The 17,334-nt window shown below is 61.8% G+C and overlaps 2 protein-coding genes across 3 annotated transcripts; both read left to right on the top strand.

The window, feature by feature from the left end:
* Positions 1-405: 405 nt before the first annotated feature.
* SLC5A5 (solute carrier family 5 member 5) lies at positions 406-5,938 on the top strand (the record flags this gene model as incomplete). The annotated part of the gene is made up of 15 exons (XM_082071884.1): positions 406-456; positions 959-1,390; positions 1,478-1,543; positions 1,840-1,891; positions 2,020-2,087; positions 2,160-2,314; positions 2,431-2,571; positions 3,587-3,716; positions 3,887-3,975; positions 4,061-4,173; positions 4,672-4,742; positions 4,918-5,004; positions 5,077-5,282; positions 5,518-5,621; positions 5,709-5,938. Exons 2-15 carry the CDS (start codon positions 1,028-1,030, stop codon positions 5,936-5,938), a joined length of 1,875 nt encoding a protein of 624 aa, XP_081928010.1. The 5' UTR covers positions 406-456; positions 959-1,027.
* Positions 5,939-6,570: 632 nt separating this feature from the next.
* On the top strand, positions 6,571-15,971 carry CCDC124 (coiled-coil domain containing 124). 2 transcript variants are annotated; one of them, XR_014185993.1, is made up of 6 exons: positions 6,571-6,710; positions 7,699-7,870; positions 13,516-13,702; positions 13,941-14,055; positions 14,374-15,770; positions 15,803-15,971. XR_014185993.1 is itself a non-coding variant. In XM_082072043.1 (5 exons), exons 2-5 carry the CDS (start codon positions 7,712-7,714, stop codon positions 14,576-14,578), a joined length of 666 nt encoding a protein of 221 aa, XP_081928169.1. In that variant the 5' UTR covers positions 6,571-6,710; positions 7,699-7,711; the 3' UTR covers positions 14,579-15,971. The 2 variants fall into 2 exon arrangements, 1 of the variants encoding a protein (XP_081928169.1); XM_082072043.1 differs by having other exon boundaries at positions 14,374-15,971.
* The last annotated feature ends 1,363 nt before the right edge of the window (positions 15,972-17,334 follow it).

Genomic DNA, 17,334 nt, shown 5'->3' with positions numbered 1-17,334 from the left:
GTGGCCTTCGACGGCTCCATCCTCCCCGCCGAGGGTCCCTCCCCAACGCCCTGAACCTGCCTCCCCGGCGCCCGCCCCGCGCTGGAGGAGCCGGAGCCACTGCCGGCCCCTCGTCACCACCGAGGACATCGCCACAGCCTCCTCCTCCGTCCCCAGGGACCCCGGGCAGCCCCTTGCTCTCTTTCCCCAGCCTCAGCACCGGCTCCTTGTCACTCTGCAGGCAGCTGCCTGCAAACCAGCTGCTTTTTTTTGTTTCTGGCTAAAGGTTTAGCTTTGATTTGTTTTGTCCTCTCAGCTGGAGATCTATTTTGGCTCCGGTGGCAGCTCTGCCGCTCCCTGTTTGCACTGGCTGGGGAGGATCGCTTCCCCCCTCCCCGGATACATCCCTCGGTGCCGGAGCTTCCCTGGAGCAGCCGGACCGGGCGCTGCCGCTCCCCGCGGGCTCTGAACTGGGAGGTACCGGGGGAAATTTCCTTGCTAGAGCTCAGGCTGTGCCTCTTGCAGCCAGATGCTTGGCACCGACCCCCCTGGGGATGGGACGGAGGGGACGAGGTGGGATGGGATGGGATGGGATGGGATGGGATGGGATGGGATGGGATGGGATGGGATGGGATGGGATGGGATGGGATGGGGTGGGGTGGGGTGGGGTGGGGTGGATGGGATGGGATGGGATGGGATAGGATGGATGGGATGGGATGGGGTGGGATGATGTGGGTTGGGGTGGATGGGATGGCATGGGATGGGATAGGATGGATGGATGGGATGGGATGGGGTGGGATGGGGTGGGTTGGGGTGGGATGGGGTGGGTTGGGGTGGGATGGGGTGGGATGGGGTGGGATGTGACGGAATGGGACAGGACAGGATGGGGTGGCATCTGTGTTCTCCACACCATGCTCGGTCTTTTCCACTGCTCATCAAGCATCGGCTGAAAATCACCCAGAGTTTTCTCCCACTCCAGTTTCTCCAGCGCCTCCCTGTCCTGGTCACATCCCTGCGCCGCGTCTCCATCTACCTGCAGGTGCTCCCCATGGGGAGCCTGGAGCCGTGGGTGCCGGAGCAGCTCACCTTCAGCCTCTGGGACTACGGGGTCTTCGGGCTGATGCTGCTCATCTCCACCGGCATCGGGCTCTTCCACGGCCTCGCCAAAGGCGGCCAGAAAACCTCGGAGGATTTTTTCACGGGGGGGCGGCGGATGTCGGCGCTGCCTGTTGGGCTCTCGCTCTCCGCCAGCTTCATGTCGGCCATCCAGGTGCTGGGGGTGCCAGCGGAGGCGTATCGCTACGGAGCCAAATTCCTCTGGATGTGCCTGGGGCAGCTGCTCAACACGCTGCTCACCGCCGGCCTCTTTCTCCCAGTCTTCTACCGCCTGGGGCTCACCAGCACCTACGAGGTGGGGACGGGGTGGGGGACGTGTCCCACCCCGGGGGTGCCTCGGTGCTGGGATGGAGCCAACACGCTCCCTTGTCCTTGTCCCCAGTACCTGGAGCGCCGGTTCGGCAGGAGCGTCCGGCTGTGCGGGACCGTGCAGTACGTGGTGGCCACGGTGCGTGTCTGTGGTGCATGGGTGGAATGGGGACAGGGGGGACATGGCAGGGGCTTTAATCCAGCCATGCCCTGAGCCCCCGGGAGGTGTCCTTGTTCCCCTGCTCTTGTTTTCCACGGCTCAAAGCAAACAGCACCTGGCGGGAGCCCTGTTTTCAGTGAAAACCTCAGTGTTTTCCCACACGCCGCGCTGGGGCGGCACCGTCACGCATTGTTCCCGTCCCTGCTGGTGCCACCGTCACCTGCCCGGTGCCTGCGGTGCCGCGGGATGGGGTGCTGACCCCCCTGTTCCCGCAGACGCTGTACACGGGGATTGTAATCTACGCCCCTGCCCTGATCCTCAACCAAGGTGCGGTGGGGAGGGTCGCTGCTCCCTGTCGTGTCCCCGTCCCTGTGTTGGGGACATCGCAGCCCTGTCCCACCCCAGGTGTTGTTTGCACCCTGGGGTTCTGCTCAGCACCTTGCTGTCCCCTTCAGTGACCGGTCTGGACATCTGGGCGTCCCTGCTCTCAACTGGCATCATCTGCACCTTCTACACCACCATAGTGAGTGTGGGACCGGGGGCCCTGGGGGTCCCCGGGGTCCCCAGTGCTGACCCACGACTCCATCTGGCACAGGGCGGGATGAAGGCTGTCATCTGGACCGACGTCTTCCAGGTCTTCGTGATGCTCTCTGGCTTCATCGCCATCATCATCCGGGGGGTGCTGCTGGCGGGGGGTCCTGGCAGGGTGCTGGCCATCGCCACCAACGGCTCCCGCGTCAACTTCGGCGAGTGAGTCCCCCTGTCCCGCTGGGTGCTGACCCTGCTTCCCCACCCCGGGGGCACCGGGGGGGCTGGTACCGACCCCGGCTCACCCCTCCGCCCCGGCGATGTGCCGCTGCGCCCAGCTTCAACCCGGACCCGCGGAGCCGGTACACGGTGTGGACGTTCGTGCTGGGCGGCACGCTGGTCTGGCTCTCCATGTACGGCGTCAACCAGGCGCAGGTCCAGCGCTACGTGGCCTGCCGGAGCGAGAGGGAGGCCCGGGCGTGAGTCCTCGGGCACCAACCGGGTCTTGCTCTGCATGGGATGGGGCTGCTTCGGGTGGGGGGAATGGCCCCACGCCACCCTGTCCCCCTGGGGGAGCCCAGTCCCTGCACCCCTGCACAGACCCTGCACCCTCGCACAGTCCCTGTACCCCTGCATGGACCCAGAACCCTCGTGCAGACCGTGCACAGACCCAAAACCCTTGCACAGACCTTGCACTGCTGCACAGACCCTGCACAAATGCTGCATCCTTGTGTGGCCCTTGTGCCCCCTGCACAAACTCTGCACCCCTGCATGGCCCCCATACTCCTGCATGGACCTTGCACCGTGCACAGACCCTTGCACGGACTCTGCAGCCCTGCATGGACCTTGCACCCTTGCACGGCCCCTGAACCCTTGCACAGACCCTGCACAGACTTTGCGCCTTTGCACGGCCTTTGCACAGCCCCTGCACAGACTGCACCTTTGCACGGCCCTTGCACAGCCCCTGCACCCTTGCACAGACCTCGCGCAGCCCTCGCCCCGTTGCACAGCCCCTGCACACACCTCGCACAGCCCTCGCCCCGTTGCACAGCCCCTGCACACACTCACGCAGCCCTCGCCCCGTTGCACAGCCCCTGCACACACTCGCACAGCCCCTGCCCCGTTGCACAGCCCCTGCACACACTCGCGCAGCCCTCACCCCGTTGCACAGCCCCTGCACACACTCGCGCAGCCCTCGCCCTGTTGCACAGCCCCTGCACACACTCGCGCAGCCCTCACCCCGTTGCACAGCCCCTGCACACACTCGCGCAGCCCTCGCCCCGTTGCACAGCCCCTGCACACACTCGCGCAGCCCTCGCCCCGTTGCACAGCCCCTGCACACACTCGCACAGCCCCCCGCCCCGTTGCACAGCCCCTGCACACACTCATGCAGCCCTCGCCCCGTTGCACAGCCCCTGCACACACTCGCGCAGCCCTCGCCCCGTTGCACAGCCCCTGCATCGCTGCTCAGCCGGGTGTGCTCCGTGCTCGCAGGGCGCTGCTGGTGAATCAAGTGGGGCTCTTCTGCATCGTCTCCAGCGCGGTGGCCTGTGGCCTTGTGATGTTTGCACTCTACAAGGACTGTGATCCCCTCCTTGCCGGTTACATCTCAGCCCCAGACCAGGTACCGGCTCCCCCCCAGCTCTGCCCTCTTGAGCACCAAACTGAGGGCAGCGAGGGTGGACGGGTGAGCGGGTCGGAGGCGCAGGTCCCTGGGTGCTTGTCGCAGCCCCGCTGCAGGTCTGGGGTCCCCCGCGGTCCTGCCCACCCTGATGCAGCCACCACCCCCCACAGTACATGCCCTATCTGGTCCTCGACATCTTCGAGACGTTCCCGGGGGTGCCGGGGCTGTTCCTGGCTTGTGCCTATAGTGGGACCCTCAGGTGAGGACGGGGACCCCGAGGGGACCCCACACCTCCCCGCGGCAGCCCGCAGGCTGCTGGGGCTGAGCGCTGCCGCCCGCCCCAGCACGGCCTCCACCAGCATCAACGCCATGGCGGCCGTCACCGTCGAGGACATCATCAAGCCCAAGCTGCCCGCGCTGTCACCGCGGAGGCTGACCCTCATCTCCAAGGGGCTGTGTGAGTGGGGACGGGGCCACGCTGGGCTGGGCTGTGTCGCCTGCGCTGCACCGTGCTGTACCACGACATATTTGGCTGCACCTCGAATCCTGGGGGCAGTTTTGGGCCCCTTGTGACAAGAAAGAGCTTGAGGTGCTGGAGCGGGTTGAGAGAAGAGAACGGAGCTGGGGAAGGGGCTGGAGCACAAGGGTGATGGGAGCGGCTGAGGGACCTGGGGGGTTTAGCAAAGAAACAGCCTCAAGTTGCACCAGGGGAGGCTGAGGTTGGATCTGGGGAACAACTTCTCCCCCAAAGGGCTGTGGGGCATTGAACAGGCTGCCCAGGGCAGTGCTGGAGTCACCATCCCTGGAGGGCTGGACAGACGGACATGAGGTTCTCAGGACATGGGGCAGGGACAGGGGTGGGTTATGGTTGGGCCCATGATCTCGAAGGTCTGTTCCAACCAAAGTGACGTTGTGATCCCGTGCCGTGGTGCTGAGCCCTCCCGTCTCCCCGCAGCGCTCATCTACGGCACCCTGTGCATCACGGTGGCTGCTCTGGCCTCGCTGCTGGGGGGGGGTGTGCTGCAGGTGAGCCCCCCCGCCGCCCCCCTATTGCCCATCCGCTCTGCCCAGCTGAACAAGACACAGCCACACGCCGCTGGGTGCCCGAGAGCCCTTGAGCTGGGGGCCGGGGGGCTGGGGAAGAGCCAAGCGCCCTCCCCCTGCCCTGAGCCCCCCGCAGAGCTCTCCATCCCCTTTCCAGGGCTCATTCACCGTCATGGGGGTGATCAGCGGCCCGTTGCTGGGGGCTTTCCTGCTGGGCATGTTCCTGCCGCTGTGCAGCACGGCCGTGAGTCCCGTGGAGGGATCCGGGGGGGCTGCGGGGGTCCCACAGCAGCCTGACCCCTCTGCTCCACCGCAGGGTGTGCTGGGGGGTCTGGCCGCCGGCTTTGCCCTCTCCTTCTGGGTGGCCGTGGGGGGGACCATGTACCCCCCCAGTGCTGCCACCATGGGGGTGCTGCCCGCCTCGGGGACCCTCTGCCCACTCTACAACCGCACGGCCGGCGCCAACCGCACCATCCTGCTGGGACCCCTCCCCCCCCGCCAGGACCCCCCGGCCCCGCCACGGTGAGGGGGGGACAGCTCGGGTGGGGGGTGGCAGCGGGGGGGGAGGTGGCTCGCTGCGATGTCACACTGTTGTCCTTGTTCTCTGCGATGTCACACTGTGGACCTTGTTCTCTATGATGTCACACCACTTACCCCACTCACTGTGATGTCACACTGGGTTCCCTGTGACGTCACACTGCTTCCCACATTTGCTGTGACGTCACACTGCTGTCCCCATCCCCCCCACCCCCCGCAGGCCTCCCATCCTGGGTGACTTCTACGCCATCTCCTACCTGTACTACGGGGCGCTGGGGACCCTCACCACGGTGGTGGTCGGGGTCCTGCTCAGCTCCCTGACAGGTGAGCCTGGGGGACGGGTGCGGACGTGACCCCACGCTGGGGTTCCACCCTCTGCAGCCCCTCCCCATGGCCCCCCCTTTCCGGCAGGGCCGACCAAGCGGACGCGGCTGCCCCCGGGCGTGCTGTGGTGGGACATCACGAAGCAAACGTCCTCGGTGTCCCCCGCGGGCACCAAGAGCCCCGGGGAAGAGCCCCTGGGCAAGGCAGAAGCCCCCCAGGTGCTGCCAGCGAGGCTGGATGGGGGGGATAGCCCCCCCTGGGGCCCCCCCGAGCCCAGCACAGCCACCGATCGGCTGCTGCAGGAGACCCACGTGTAGGGTGCTGGGGTCGGGGGGCATGTGGGGGGGTCCAGTGGGTGGGACAGAGGGTGCACGTCCCTGTCCTGGGGTCCCCAATAAAGGAGGAGCTGTTCCCCAGGAGGAGCCTGTCCTTGGGGGGCTGGGGGACAGACAAGGGGCAGGTGCTGGGGACAGCTGGGGGGGGCCAAGGTCCTGCTGTCCCCATGGGTGTGGACCCTGCTCTGCTAAGCTCCGCCCTATCCAGATAACAATGGGCCCCGCCCTGCTAAGCTCCGCCCCATCCAGATAACACCTATTAAGCTCCACCCAGGTGACAATGGGCCCCGCCCTTCTAAGCTCCACCCAATTTGATAACAATAGACCCCGCCCTGCTAATCCCCGGCCAGGTGTCAATGGGACACACCCGGATAAGCTCCGCCCACCCAGGTATAATTAGCCCCGTCCACAGGAGCCGCTCGGCGGCGTCGCCGCCATCTCGGGGCGTGCCGCCATCTTTGTGCCGGGCAGGGGAAGCGGTAGCGCGGGCGGATTGCGGGTTCTCCCTCGGCCTCCCCGCGGCTCTGCGGGCACTACCGTGGGCGGGGGATGCTGTCCGGCCCGCCGCTTCCCGCCGCCGCCGGGCCTAGCGCCGTGGCCCGGGAGGAACGGGCCGTGCCCTTAGCAAAGATGGCGGCGGGGGGACGCGAGCCCTGACGAGCCGGCGGCGCCGCTCATCCCGCCCCTCCCGCGGGGGCGACCTGGCGCAGCGGTGACGCGCAACGTGCGCGACGGCCGGGGCGGCGGGGACCGGGTAGGAGCGGGCCCGGGCGGCGGAACCAGAACCGGGGCTCGGCCTGAGGGGATGAGCCGGGCCGGGGGCGCGGAGAGAACCGGGGGAGGGGCTGGGGGTGATGGGGCGGGGAGGCCCGGGGGGCCCTGGGTGCAGCCCCTGGGGTGGGGGTGTCCCTGGCCCCCCAGGGGCCCAGCCCGGATCGTGCCCTTCAGGAGGAGTCAGGGCGCATATTGGGGTGTAGAGACGGGATTTAACCCAGCCCAGGCTTGGAAAAGGCTGGGACTTGAGCAGCCAGCCCTAAACATCAGCCCTTCTCTGCTGTTTATTGTGTAGCAAGTAGTTATTTGTCGTTAAAAGTAAAGGGTTGGGGTCCAGAACGTGGCGGCTGCGTGGGCAGCGTGTGGACGGGAAGGGCTTTGCTTAGAGCCTGGTTCAGTTTGAGGCTGCTGCTGGGCCTGGCTTTGTGGACTTTTCCTACCCTGAAAATTAAATACAGCACATCTACGTGGTCATTCATCCAAATTAATTGGGGCCATGGGCTGCGTTTCCGCACAGACAGAGGGTGCGATGCAGCGTTTGTGCTGCTCTGCCAGCAACGGTGAATTCCCCTCGGAGCCCCCGGTGCGGAGCAGGAGCCCCCAGCCCCGTTTTGACTGGGCAAGAGCAGGAGCCCCCAGCCCCGTTTTGACTGGGCAAGAGCAGGAGCCCCCAGCCCCGTTTTGACTGGGCAGCAGGGCCCGTTTTGCTTGCAGGGCAGTGCTGCTTTTGCCTGGGTACCAGGAACCCGGCAGCTCGCTTCGCCACGTTGCTGCAGCTCAATAAATCCGCAGGAGGGACTTTTCCCACTGAGTTCCTCCTGGGTGAGCTGTGGGACTACCTGATCTGTTTTGCTCAGGATCTCGAAATAATGGGAGGCAATTAAAAAAGGGGTTTTCATGGTGTGAGCTCCAGCTATTCCTCCCAAGATCCTGTTCAGGGCAACCATCTGAACTTTATTTTTTTGCAGAGCACCTTGAGTGATGCCCAAGAAGTTCCAAGGTGAAAACACCAAGTCGGCTGCTGCCCGCGCGAGGAAAGCTGAGGCGAAGGCAGCAGCCGATGCCAAGCGGCAGCAGGAGCTGGAAGATGCCTACTGGAAGGATGAAGACAAACACGTGATGAGGAAGGAACAAAGGAAGGTGAATTCCTGGTCAGGTAGACGGGGGTGTTCCATTTGGCCTGTGAGATCAAGCCTTGCTCAGCAAGGCACTTCTCCTACCCTGTCCCCTAGTTGTCACTCTCTCCAGGCCTCATCCTGCGCTTGGTTTTAGGCAGAAAACCTGGAACCAGTGGCTTCTCTGGGAGCTAAAAGAAGCCAAGCGTGGGAGTGAGTTTACGCTTTGATGTGTAATTCAGAAATGGGGTGGATCGCGGAGCTGACTCCCCAGGGGAGGCAGTAAAAGCTTTATTGTTGGAGTCATTGAAAATTGAATTGCGTAAAAGATCAGGAACTCTGCTGCAGGGATTGGTTGTTGACCCAGCAGTTCTTTAGCTTTTATTCCTTTCTTAACTTTCATTTGATTTTTTTTGTGAAAGGAAAAACAAATTGGGTGGTTAAGGATTACAAAGCTTTTCTTTTTTGTTTTTCCTCCCTAACTTGGTGTGCAACACATCAGGACCCGTCTCTTTCAGAAGGTTCTCTCTGGTTTGCTCTTGCCACCTTGCTCTGCCTTGGTATTCAATAGACGGAGCACTTCAGTGCTCTTTTCTAGGTTCTTTGGTTTTTAACATTAACATTTTGTGCATTCTTCTAGAAGCAATCGTCGGTCGTAACTTAGCTGCCTCTTCTGAAATGATTTTCTTACACTCGTGCTAACGAGACGGGGCTCCTGTTGATTTATGTTGATTCATGGGGTTACTGGGTTTGCGCTGCTCTGAATTCGGTGCTTTCTGCACTCTGGTGCATGAGCCTGTGTGAGTTCACCCCTAATACGTGCCCTGACGTTTGGAATTTGGAGTCCTGGGTGCTGTTCCCCCACGCAATCCTGTAATGCTGCTTAATTACTTCCCGGAACAAGGACTTATTATTGCTCTACTTAAGATTTTGGCAACACTGACCTATTTGAGCTTCCAAAACAGGCTCCTGCAGGTACGGGAGTCTGGAGGGGGGAGCTGGAATTGCCGACTGGGAAACCAGTGGCCGCTCCAGAGTTTCAGGCTGGGTTTGAGAGAAACCAGTGAGCTGTTTCCACTCGGCACCTCCGCTCAACCCTTTGCTGCTTTTCCTGCAGGATTCGCATCCACGTAGCTGTAGTATTTACACCCAAATTTCACCTGGATGCTGAATTTCAGTGTGTTTGCTTCCCATGTGTTCCCCTGGGGAGCAAAGATCTCAGCTCACATGAAGGGTTGTCCTACCCAAAGGGCTCCAGCGCTCGCTATATCTGCACACGGAGCTGCCGCAGCCTAAGCAAAGCTTGGGGCTTTGTGAGGGCGAGCAAACAGCCACCAGACAGGAAAATGTGGGTTTGCTGGGGGAAAATAAATGGGTAAAACCTTCCTCAGCTGCTTCTCCAGCGCCGTTGGGGTGCAACATCCGCACAGAGAACAGGAGGAGCTGCCCGCGCCCCGGCGGGGAAGGAACGCGTGACTCAGATCGTGAATGATTTTCATCCTCGTCCCAGAGGGGACAAAGCGCATCACTCGCGGGAGTCAAACGGCCATATGCTGCGGGAGGGACTCGTGTTGCTCCCGGGAGGATGGCGGTGGGTGGAGGAGGATGCTCGCAGCATTCCAGCCCTTCCCCGGCTCTCCGGGCGATGGCAGTAACACGTTAACAGCGGCACCTCGCAATTCCTGCGCTGCCGGAGCGGCTGGGAGCCTTTGGGATGGGCTGGGAGCCTTTGGGATGGGCTGGGAGCCTTTGGGATGGGCTGGGAGCCTTTGGGATGGGCTGGAAGCCTTTGGGATGTGCTGAGACCGCACCCTGTTTAATCCCTTTTCCCTGCAGACAAGCACTAGAGCCTCTGAAATAAATGAGAGCGTGAAGCTACGTTCTGGGGTTCGGTGGCTCTGTGATCTCGCTGTCGGGGCAGCGATGTGTATCAACATTAATAGTTTGGTGTAGGGAAGCCAAATGTTCAAAATGTCATGAGATTCCTGTTGTTTGTAGCGTTTTGGGGGGTTTTTAAATGCCACCCCCGCCCTGCTCTGGGAGCAACCGGCCTCTGCTAACAGAGGGTGGCACTCATCTGGTGGCTCCGTGATGCATAAAGGAACAGCTGAGCCGATGTCACCAGCCTGCCATGTGCACGTTCCTCCTCTGGCGCTTCAGCACAAGTCACAGTGTGTTACCTTCCCTGGAGAGCTCTGGTTGGAAGGCACAGAACCGACATCCTTGCTGGGAGGCTCAGGGTTTTACCCAGGTAACTGCTTTTTGTGGCACGTTCGGGTGTTTTCATCCTTCCCGTCCCCTCCTACGCGAGGCTGGGCTGCAGCTCGGAGCACGGCGCTCGTCAGCCTGATCGCAGGGTGGGTTTCTCCCTGCGCTCAGCTAAAGTGTGTCTGGTGGTGGAACAGCCGCGTGTGCGTCCCCGGCGAAGCTGCAGGCAGGTTTGGAAGGACAAACCAGCAAATGTGCTGGAAAATTCCGGGCAGAAAGGATCGGTGGAGTATCTGTCAAGGACAGAGGTCTCACAGCCGGAGACTTTTCGTACTGGTGTGCAAAGGGCCTGGGAAAAAATCTGAGTTAAATGCAGGGTGAGCGCTTGTGCTGGAGCAGCACAGATGGTGCGTGAGGGCGCGGTGACTCTTTTGGGGCGTTCTGTGCCGTTCTCGTTCCCCTCGGTCACGGGCTGTGGGCTGGCAGGCTTGCGTCCCCACAGCTCCCGGCTGCGGTGGTGACTTTCTCTCCCCTTTCTCCTCTGATTCAGTGCAGAATTACTCAGCTGTGGCACCAGATAAAACACAAGACAACTCTAATGACTCTTCTTCCCTTTTTGGGGGATATCCGTGTGATACCAGGTACAAAATAGCGAAATCTGATGGCACGAATGAGCAATGCAGGGGGTGGAGGTGTAATGGGGAGACACCAGGCTGGGTTTCAGACCCCAGACCCAGCTTCCTCAGGCTCCAACATCCCTTCACCTCTTGCTTTGCCCGTGGGTGACAGAAGGGACGTGTCTGAACCTCCAAGAGCCCAGCGGGTGCTCGGACACGCTCCAGGTTGGTTATGCCCGGCTCGTTTTCTGACTGCGCCACGTTTTTACATCGCTTTCCCCTTTGTGCCTCGCCGGCCTGGCGGCTCGTTCTCCACGTTTCCCTGTGGAGAGGCTGATTCGGAGCGCGGCCGCTTTGATTGACCGCTCGCTCTCAAATCCGCACGCGTGGGACCTTGTTCTCCTCCTCCCGAGCGGGCGGGGAGCTGTTCCCAACGCTCACCAATTGTTCCTTGCTCGGGCGGCTCTTTGCAAGGCTGGAAACATGCGTTTTAACGCACAAATCCCTGGGAGCTGAAGGGTCCAGCTAAAGAAATCTCGCCCCCGGCTCCTCGCGGCGCCTGCAGAGCACAGCGATGCAGAGGGAGAAAACTATTCATTTCCTTTCCAGTTTTCTAATAGCTTTGCGGTACGTTCCACTTAGACAAATCCAAACCTCCCTCTCATCAGAACATTTGAGCTGACTCATAAAAGCTTCATTTGTTTTGGCCCAACCTGAGAAAAATCTCAAATAAAACATGACGGTTTCAGATCCCTTGGGCTTCGGGATTGACCTTTGAGCGCCGCGGAAGGTGCAGAACAGAGCTGGACGTGTCGGGGAAACCCGAGCGCGTCGGTTTTTGTCGGTCTTGTGACAAAATAGTAACGGTGCCAGCTTATTTACTCTCTGCAAATAGAAACTCGCTGGTGGATGCCAGGGAGCAGCTCATCCCAGAGGAGGAGGAGCTGGGCGTCCCGGCAGCGCCGGAGGAAGGCTCTGCACCTCCGTTTCCAGCACCACGTGGATGTGTCCTCTCCGGAGAGTTCCATCTGAAAGGCGCTACCGGCAGCAGAGCGTTATCCTCGAATTTCTGCTCCAACAGACGTGTCACGGTCCCCGCGGGGCTGCGTGGTGTGGGACAGGTCCCTTTCTGTGGTCAGAGCTAAACAATCACCTTCTCTAGCTATAAATAACATTCCTATTCTGAAATGCTTTCTTCCCTTAGGTCACTTGTACTCGTGCATCCGCTCCTTACCTGTCTCCTGAATTCCTGGAGCCACGGCCGCGCCGCAGCCGCGGTTCTCCCCGCGCACCCTGCTGGCGTTCGGTCACCCCTGAGCGTTGGGGACAGCAGGAGCAGCCAGGGGACAGTTTCTTTGTGCTGCCCCGTGTTCTAAGGCATGATGCCAAGATCCTGAACGTGCAGCGCAGCTTCTCTCGCGTGTGCTTTACATCTAATTCAACGGCTCGCTCCGACCGCTGGATCTTCAGCGATTTCTGCAGCGCTCCTTCCGTTTTGGCACATTAATCTCTCCAGTTTTGGGGAGACCGAGCGCGTTTGTTTCCTCAGCCTTTGCTAGAAGAGGGAGAGGCCTGCCAGGAAAGCAGCGGGCAGGGAGAGCCGATGTCTTCAAGAAGCGAATTTGCGCTTTGAAATCGTGCACGGTCCAGTTGCTGGGGCATTGTGTCTCACGGCGCTGGCACTAAGCGCTTAATGACCAAGAATTTGAAGACTGCCGGTTGTAATAAAGGCTTCGTCCCCCTAATGGCTCTTTTTCCCCTCCTCGGCCCCAGCTGCTCGCAGTGGAGGTGGGCGAGGTTTTCCTTCCCTTCCCAGCTCGGATGAAAGACCCAGTCCTTGCTGCGCTCCACGGAAGCAGCGGCAGCCCCAGGGCATGTTTTGATTCAGTATTTGTTGGCTTTGATTCTGTGTTTTGATGGGGTTTTGTTTAAACTCTTGAGCTGTGGAGAGACTTACAGGTTGGGGGTTTTTTTTGTTGTTCAATAGAGTCTCAAAGCCCAGCCTTGCTAGGCGCTACCCCAGCGCCTGTAATTCTGCTCCTACTCCTTAAACACCGCTGAAGACGGCGGGTTGTGTTACTGCCGGGGTGGAGTGAACCTGTTCGGTAACGCTCCGTCGGTTCGTTGTGCCGCCTGTGTGAATAATGAATGAGAGCCGTAATTAAATGTCCACATAACTCACTGAAATATGGAATGTTGTGATGCTGCCCCAGAGAGATGTTTCTTTTTGCCAGACCTTGCAGGCTGTGGGAGAGAAGGAAGAAAAGCCGAGGTGCTGAAATACCCTAAGGGCCCGTTGCATGGGTTGTCACGCTCTTCCCTTGGCCTCGGAGGGCAAAGTGGCTCTTAAACTCCTTGTGAAGCACTTTAAACTTACCACAAGAGCTGCACCGCGTGTTGGGCTCGGTCTAACCGCCCGCCCCGGCTCTTGGGAACAGCACGAGCCAGGCCCGGGGACAAATTCAGCCTCTTGACTGGCTCATCTCGAACAACTGCTGAACTTTCAACCTCCAGCCACTTATTAAAATTAAAGTGGAAAACTTAATGTGATTGTCAGCAGCCCTGGCTGGTGCCTCCCGCTCCTTCTCGGGGTTGTGTTTCGCGGTGCTGGCATCGCGGGTGGCCGGCGCGTGGTTGCAGATGGGGGAGTTATTATTCCGGACGTCGAAGGGAACCAGCCGATGTCCCTTCTGATAAGGTGACGTTGGTGCTGTGTTAGAAATGAGGTGCCTGTTCCCGCTCCAGCGGGGTTCCCTGCTCCTGTAAGGGCTGGTTCGATCCCTCTGCTGTGGAAGGGGATGGAAAGCGGAAGGGTGGATGTGACCTGGTCCTTTCTGCCTTCCAGGAGGAGCGGGAGAAGCGGCGGCTGGAGCAGCTGGAGCGCAAGAAGGAGCTGCAGCGCTTGCTGGAGGAGGAAGACTCGAAGCTGAAAGGGAAGTCGCCCAAGCAGGTCACTCCGGGCAAAGTCACCAGGGCCCAGATTGAGGAGACGATCAGGAAAGACCAGCAGCAGAAGGAGAACGCAGACACAGGTTGGGTAGCACCGTGGGTAGCCCTGAGAGCCACGGGATGGGGAATGGGGGGGGAAAAACCCCTCATTTCAACTTGGGGTGGAGAAACAGCTGCAAAGCAGGAGCTCTTCTCTTCCAGTCCCGGGACCGAGCTCTGGCTGAGTTTTCTGAGTGCTTTGAAAGACTCTGCCTCCTCAGAGGGGTTGGCGCAGGCTGGATTTGATGTTAACATTTCTCCCTTTCCCCGCTCCATGTGCAGCGGAGAAGGAGAAGACTCACCTGGAGGTGCCCTTGGAGGAGAACATCAACAGGAGGGCGCTGGAGGAGGGCTCGGTGGAGGCCAGGACCATCGAAGATGCCATTGCTGTCCTCAGGTACGCCGCGCTCCTGCCAAGTGTCGCTTTCCTCGCGAGAAACTCTTGCAGGCGCTTCCTCCCCCAGAACTGGCTCTTTGTTGCACTTTGCCTGTGACTTTCTGTCTTGATAGTACAAGCAGGACACGTCCCCTGCCCTGTTGTTCTGTGGAGAGTATGTGAAGTGGGCTGGGGAAGCTTCGCGGGGTTATCTGCTTTATCACCCAGTTATTCTGCGCGCACTTGGTGGCGCTGACAGGGGATCAGAGCGCGGCGGGCGGCTGGTGCCGGCGGGAGGTGTCTCTGATCCACGTCTCTCTCCAAATTCCCTCCTGGCAGTGTCACCAACGACCTGGACCGGCACCCCGAGCGCCGGATGAAAGCCGCCTTCACGGCTTTCGAAGAGCTCAACCTGCCGCGCCTCAAGCAGGAGAACCCCAACATGCGCCTGTCCCAGCTCAAGCAGCTCCTCAAGAAGGAGTGGATGAAGTCTCCGGAAAACCCCATGAACCAGAGGCACAAAGCTTACAACAGCCAAAAGTAGAACTAGAGCCGCTCGTCCCCCTGGGACGGTGGGCTGGAGCCGCGGGGCTCTGCCCGGCTGGACACGGAGACACGAGGAACCTCCTCGCCTTTGGTTTCCCTCCCCTGTCCCCACTTTCTTTCTGTCTCCCTCTGTTCTTGGATTTAAGATAAGCCCGAGGCCAGGGCTCGCCGGGGGACCCTGCAGCGTCCCGCCACCGTCACCGGTGACCTGTCCCCTCCCCATGCTCACCCCTCCGCAGGCAACTGGCACAGAGCGACCCGGACAGACTAACGCTACCATCACGCTTCCAAATTCGGTTGTTGTCTTACAAAGAAAAGCTAATAACTCACTTCCAGACCTTCAGCACGGGCAACCTGCCGTGGTAGGGACCCCGTTAACCCACTCACAGCCGGACCTGAGCCAAACCGCCTTCGTCTACCGTGGCTGCGCCGCACCCTTGTGTTCCACGGGGTGAATTTTGGCGACCGTCACACGGAAGGTGCTTGACCCCTTGTTGCTTGTGTCATCCTCAGCGCTGGGATGTCCCCAAAGAGACTCCAGACGGGGTGGCCTGTTGTCCTGCCTGCCACCGGCCACCTCCCTCCTTGCGATCTCAGCCAGCGGTGCGTTCGGTGCGGAGGAGGAACCACAAACAGAGCAGAACCTCCGTCAGCGCGGTGGGGAAGAGAGAAAATAACCTTCTGTCTTCCGAGGGGAACGGGAGGAATGACGCGGCACCCCCTGGCTCCCGCTGCCACGCTTCTGGGTGACTTCCCTGGTGGGACAGGGGGGTTCCTGGGGGGGCCGTGACCCAAGAACTGCGGTGAGAAGGGAACCTGCCACTTCTCCCATCCATGGTCGGTCCTGGCAACCAAACGGCTGAGCTCCCCTGGGGGGCCATGGCTGGAGAGGCTTTGCCTGGTGCTGTGGCCTTTCCTCTCCTCCCTCTCCCCCCTCCTGGTCTCTTTTTGGGAGTGGAGTTCTTTCTGAAGGTCTAAACCCTTGGCTGGGCAGCATTGCCGCGGGTGCTTCCCCGTGGGTGTCACCGGGGCCGGCTCGGCGTCCTGCTGGGGTTTCTGCTGGTGGCTCGTCCCCAGGCGAGTGGCATCTGTCCCCGTGGGGGGGTTGCCGTGAGCAGGCGGGGGCTGCGGGAGACCTGAGGGTGTTTAATGTGGGTGGTGAAGGGGTTTTGGAGGGGATGATGCTCGAGGTGAAGGGGTTTTGGAGGGGATGATGCTCAAGCTGAAGCCGTTTTGGGCTGAAGGAGCCGGGCTAGCCCTGCCGCTGACCCCCCCAGCCCCAGGTGGCAAGGCCAGGGAGGAATGCACCTGCTGTCTCCCCTATTGTGAGAAGTTTGTTGTGTTTGAACCCAATTAAAAACAAAAAACTCAACCCCGTTAATTTGTTGAAGGAATAAATGCCTGGGGAGGAGTGGAGGGCTCTCCTTTCCTGGGGGGGGCTGTGTCCTCCGCTTAAAATCCCCACTGGAGTTTGTAGCACGGTTCCTGCCTGCACTGGGGATCTCTCAGGGTGGGGGGGCCCCCTTTGTGCCCCCCCCCAGCAGGTTGTGGCTGAGCCGCTGCAGCGGGGGGGCTGCGGGAGCCCTGCCCTTGGCTGCTGCTGCCGGAGCCCGAGCCCACCGCTGCCTGCGCTGCCTGCGCCTGCCTGCACACGTGAGTGTTCCCCAGCGCGGGGGGGCCGGGGGTGCCCCCTCCCTGCCCGCACCCGCTCCCCCCGTGCGCAGAGGCCGTGGGCTCCGCACAGCCCTGCCTTTGTGCAGCAGAGCCCACCCTCCTCCTCCTCCTCCTCTGCCGCAGTGCTGGGGGGGGCCTGGGTGGGATATTCTGGAACCGACTGCTCGGGGGGGCTGCGGCGTGCAGGGCCCCCCCTCTCCGTGGGGTGTCCCTATATCAGCTATGAGTAGAAGGGGACTGTCCCCCCCACTGTGATGCAGGGGACCCCCCCTGCTGTGTTCGGTGTGTGAGGGAGGTGGAAGGGGCTAATGGGGGCTGCCCCCCCCCCCCCAGTTTGGGGGTGGGATCCCCCGTTGCAAGGGAGGGGTTTTGGGGGAACCCCTCTGGTGCAGAGTGGGGGTTCCCCCGTTGTAAAGAAGGGATTAATGGGGGAATCCCTCAGTGGGGGGGGGCCTGGACACCCTCCTCAGTGCAAGGGTGGGGTTAACGGGGGGGGGAGGGGAGGCCGCCCCCCCCATTGCAAAGGCGGGTTGCGGGGGAATCCCGCGGTGCAGGGAGGGATCCCGGCACCCAAGGGATTAACGGGGGAACCCTCCTCCCGCTGCAGCGCGGGGGGGTCCCGGTGTCCCCCCCCCCCCCCCAACAAAGCGGCTACGGGGGAGGGTCCGTGCCCGCCGCGGGGGGGCGGAGAAGGGAGGGATTCCCCGCCCCACCCTTCCGGGGATTCCCCCCCTCTCCATTCCCCACTCCCCCTCTTCGGGGGGCCGTGCGCAGCCCGCGGGGGGGGGGGGGGGCGGCGTTGCCATGGCAACGGGCTGCTCCGCTGCGGGGGCGGGGGAACCCGCGGGGGGGCGGGATCCTCGCAGCATCTACGCAGCCGCGCAGGGTTTGCACCGGGCATCCCCCCCGCGGCCCCCCCTGCACCGGGCACCCCCCCCCCTGCACCGGGCATCCCCCCCGCGGCCCCCCCTGCACCGGGCATCCCCCCCCTGCACCGGGCATCCCCCCCGCGGCCCCCCCTGCACCGGGCACCCCCCCCCTGCACCGGGCATCCCCCCCCTGTACCGGGCATCCCCCCCC

Source organism: Streptopelia decaocto, assembly GCF_964273445.1.
Source record: "Streptopelia decaocto genome assembly, chromosome: 24".
Taxonomy (NCBI): domain Eukaryota; kingdom Metazoa; phylum Chordata; class Aves; order Columbiformes; family Columbidae; genus Streptopelia; species Streptopelia decaocto.
This window is presented reverse-complemented; position numbering and strand designations above follow the sequence as displayed.

What these genes read in the sequence shown, in the direction of transcription:
- CCDC124 (XM_082072043.1), top strand. Translation starts at nt 7,712, where the DNA reads ATGCCCAAGAAGTTCCAAGGTGAAAACACCAAGTCGGCTGCTGCCCGC. An exon ending in TGAGGAAGGAACAAAGGAAG is followed by an intron (nt 7,871 to 13,515) that starts GTGAATTCCTGG and finishes TCTGCCTTCCAG; the next exon opens with GAGGAGCGGGAGAAGCGGCG. An exon ending in GATGCCATTGCTGTCCTCAG is followed by an intron (nt 14,056 to 14,373) that starts GTACGCCGCGCT and finishes CCCTCCTGGCAG; the next exon opens with TGTCACCAACGACCTGGACC.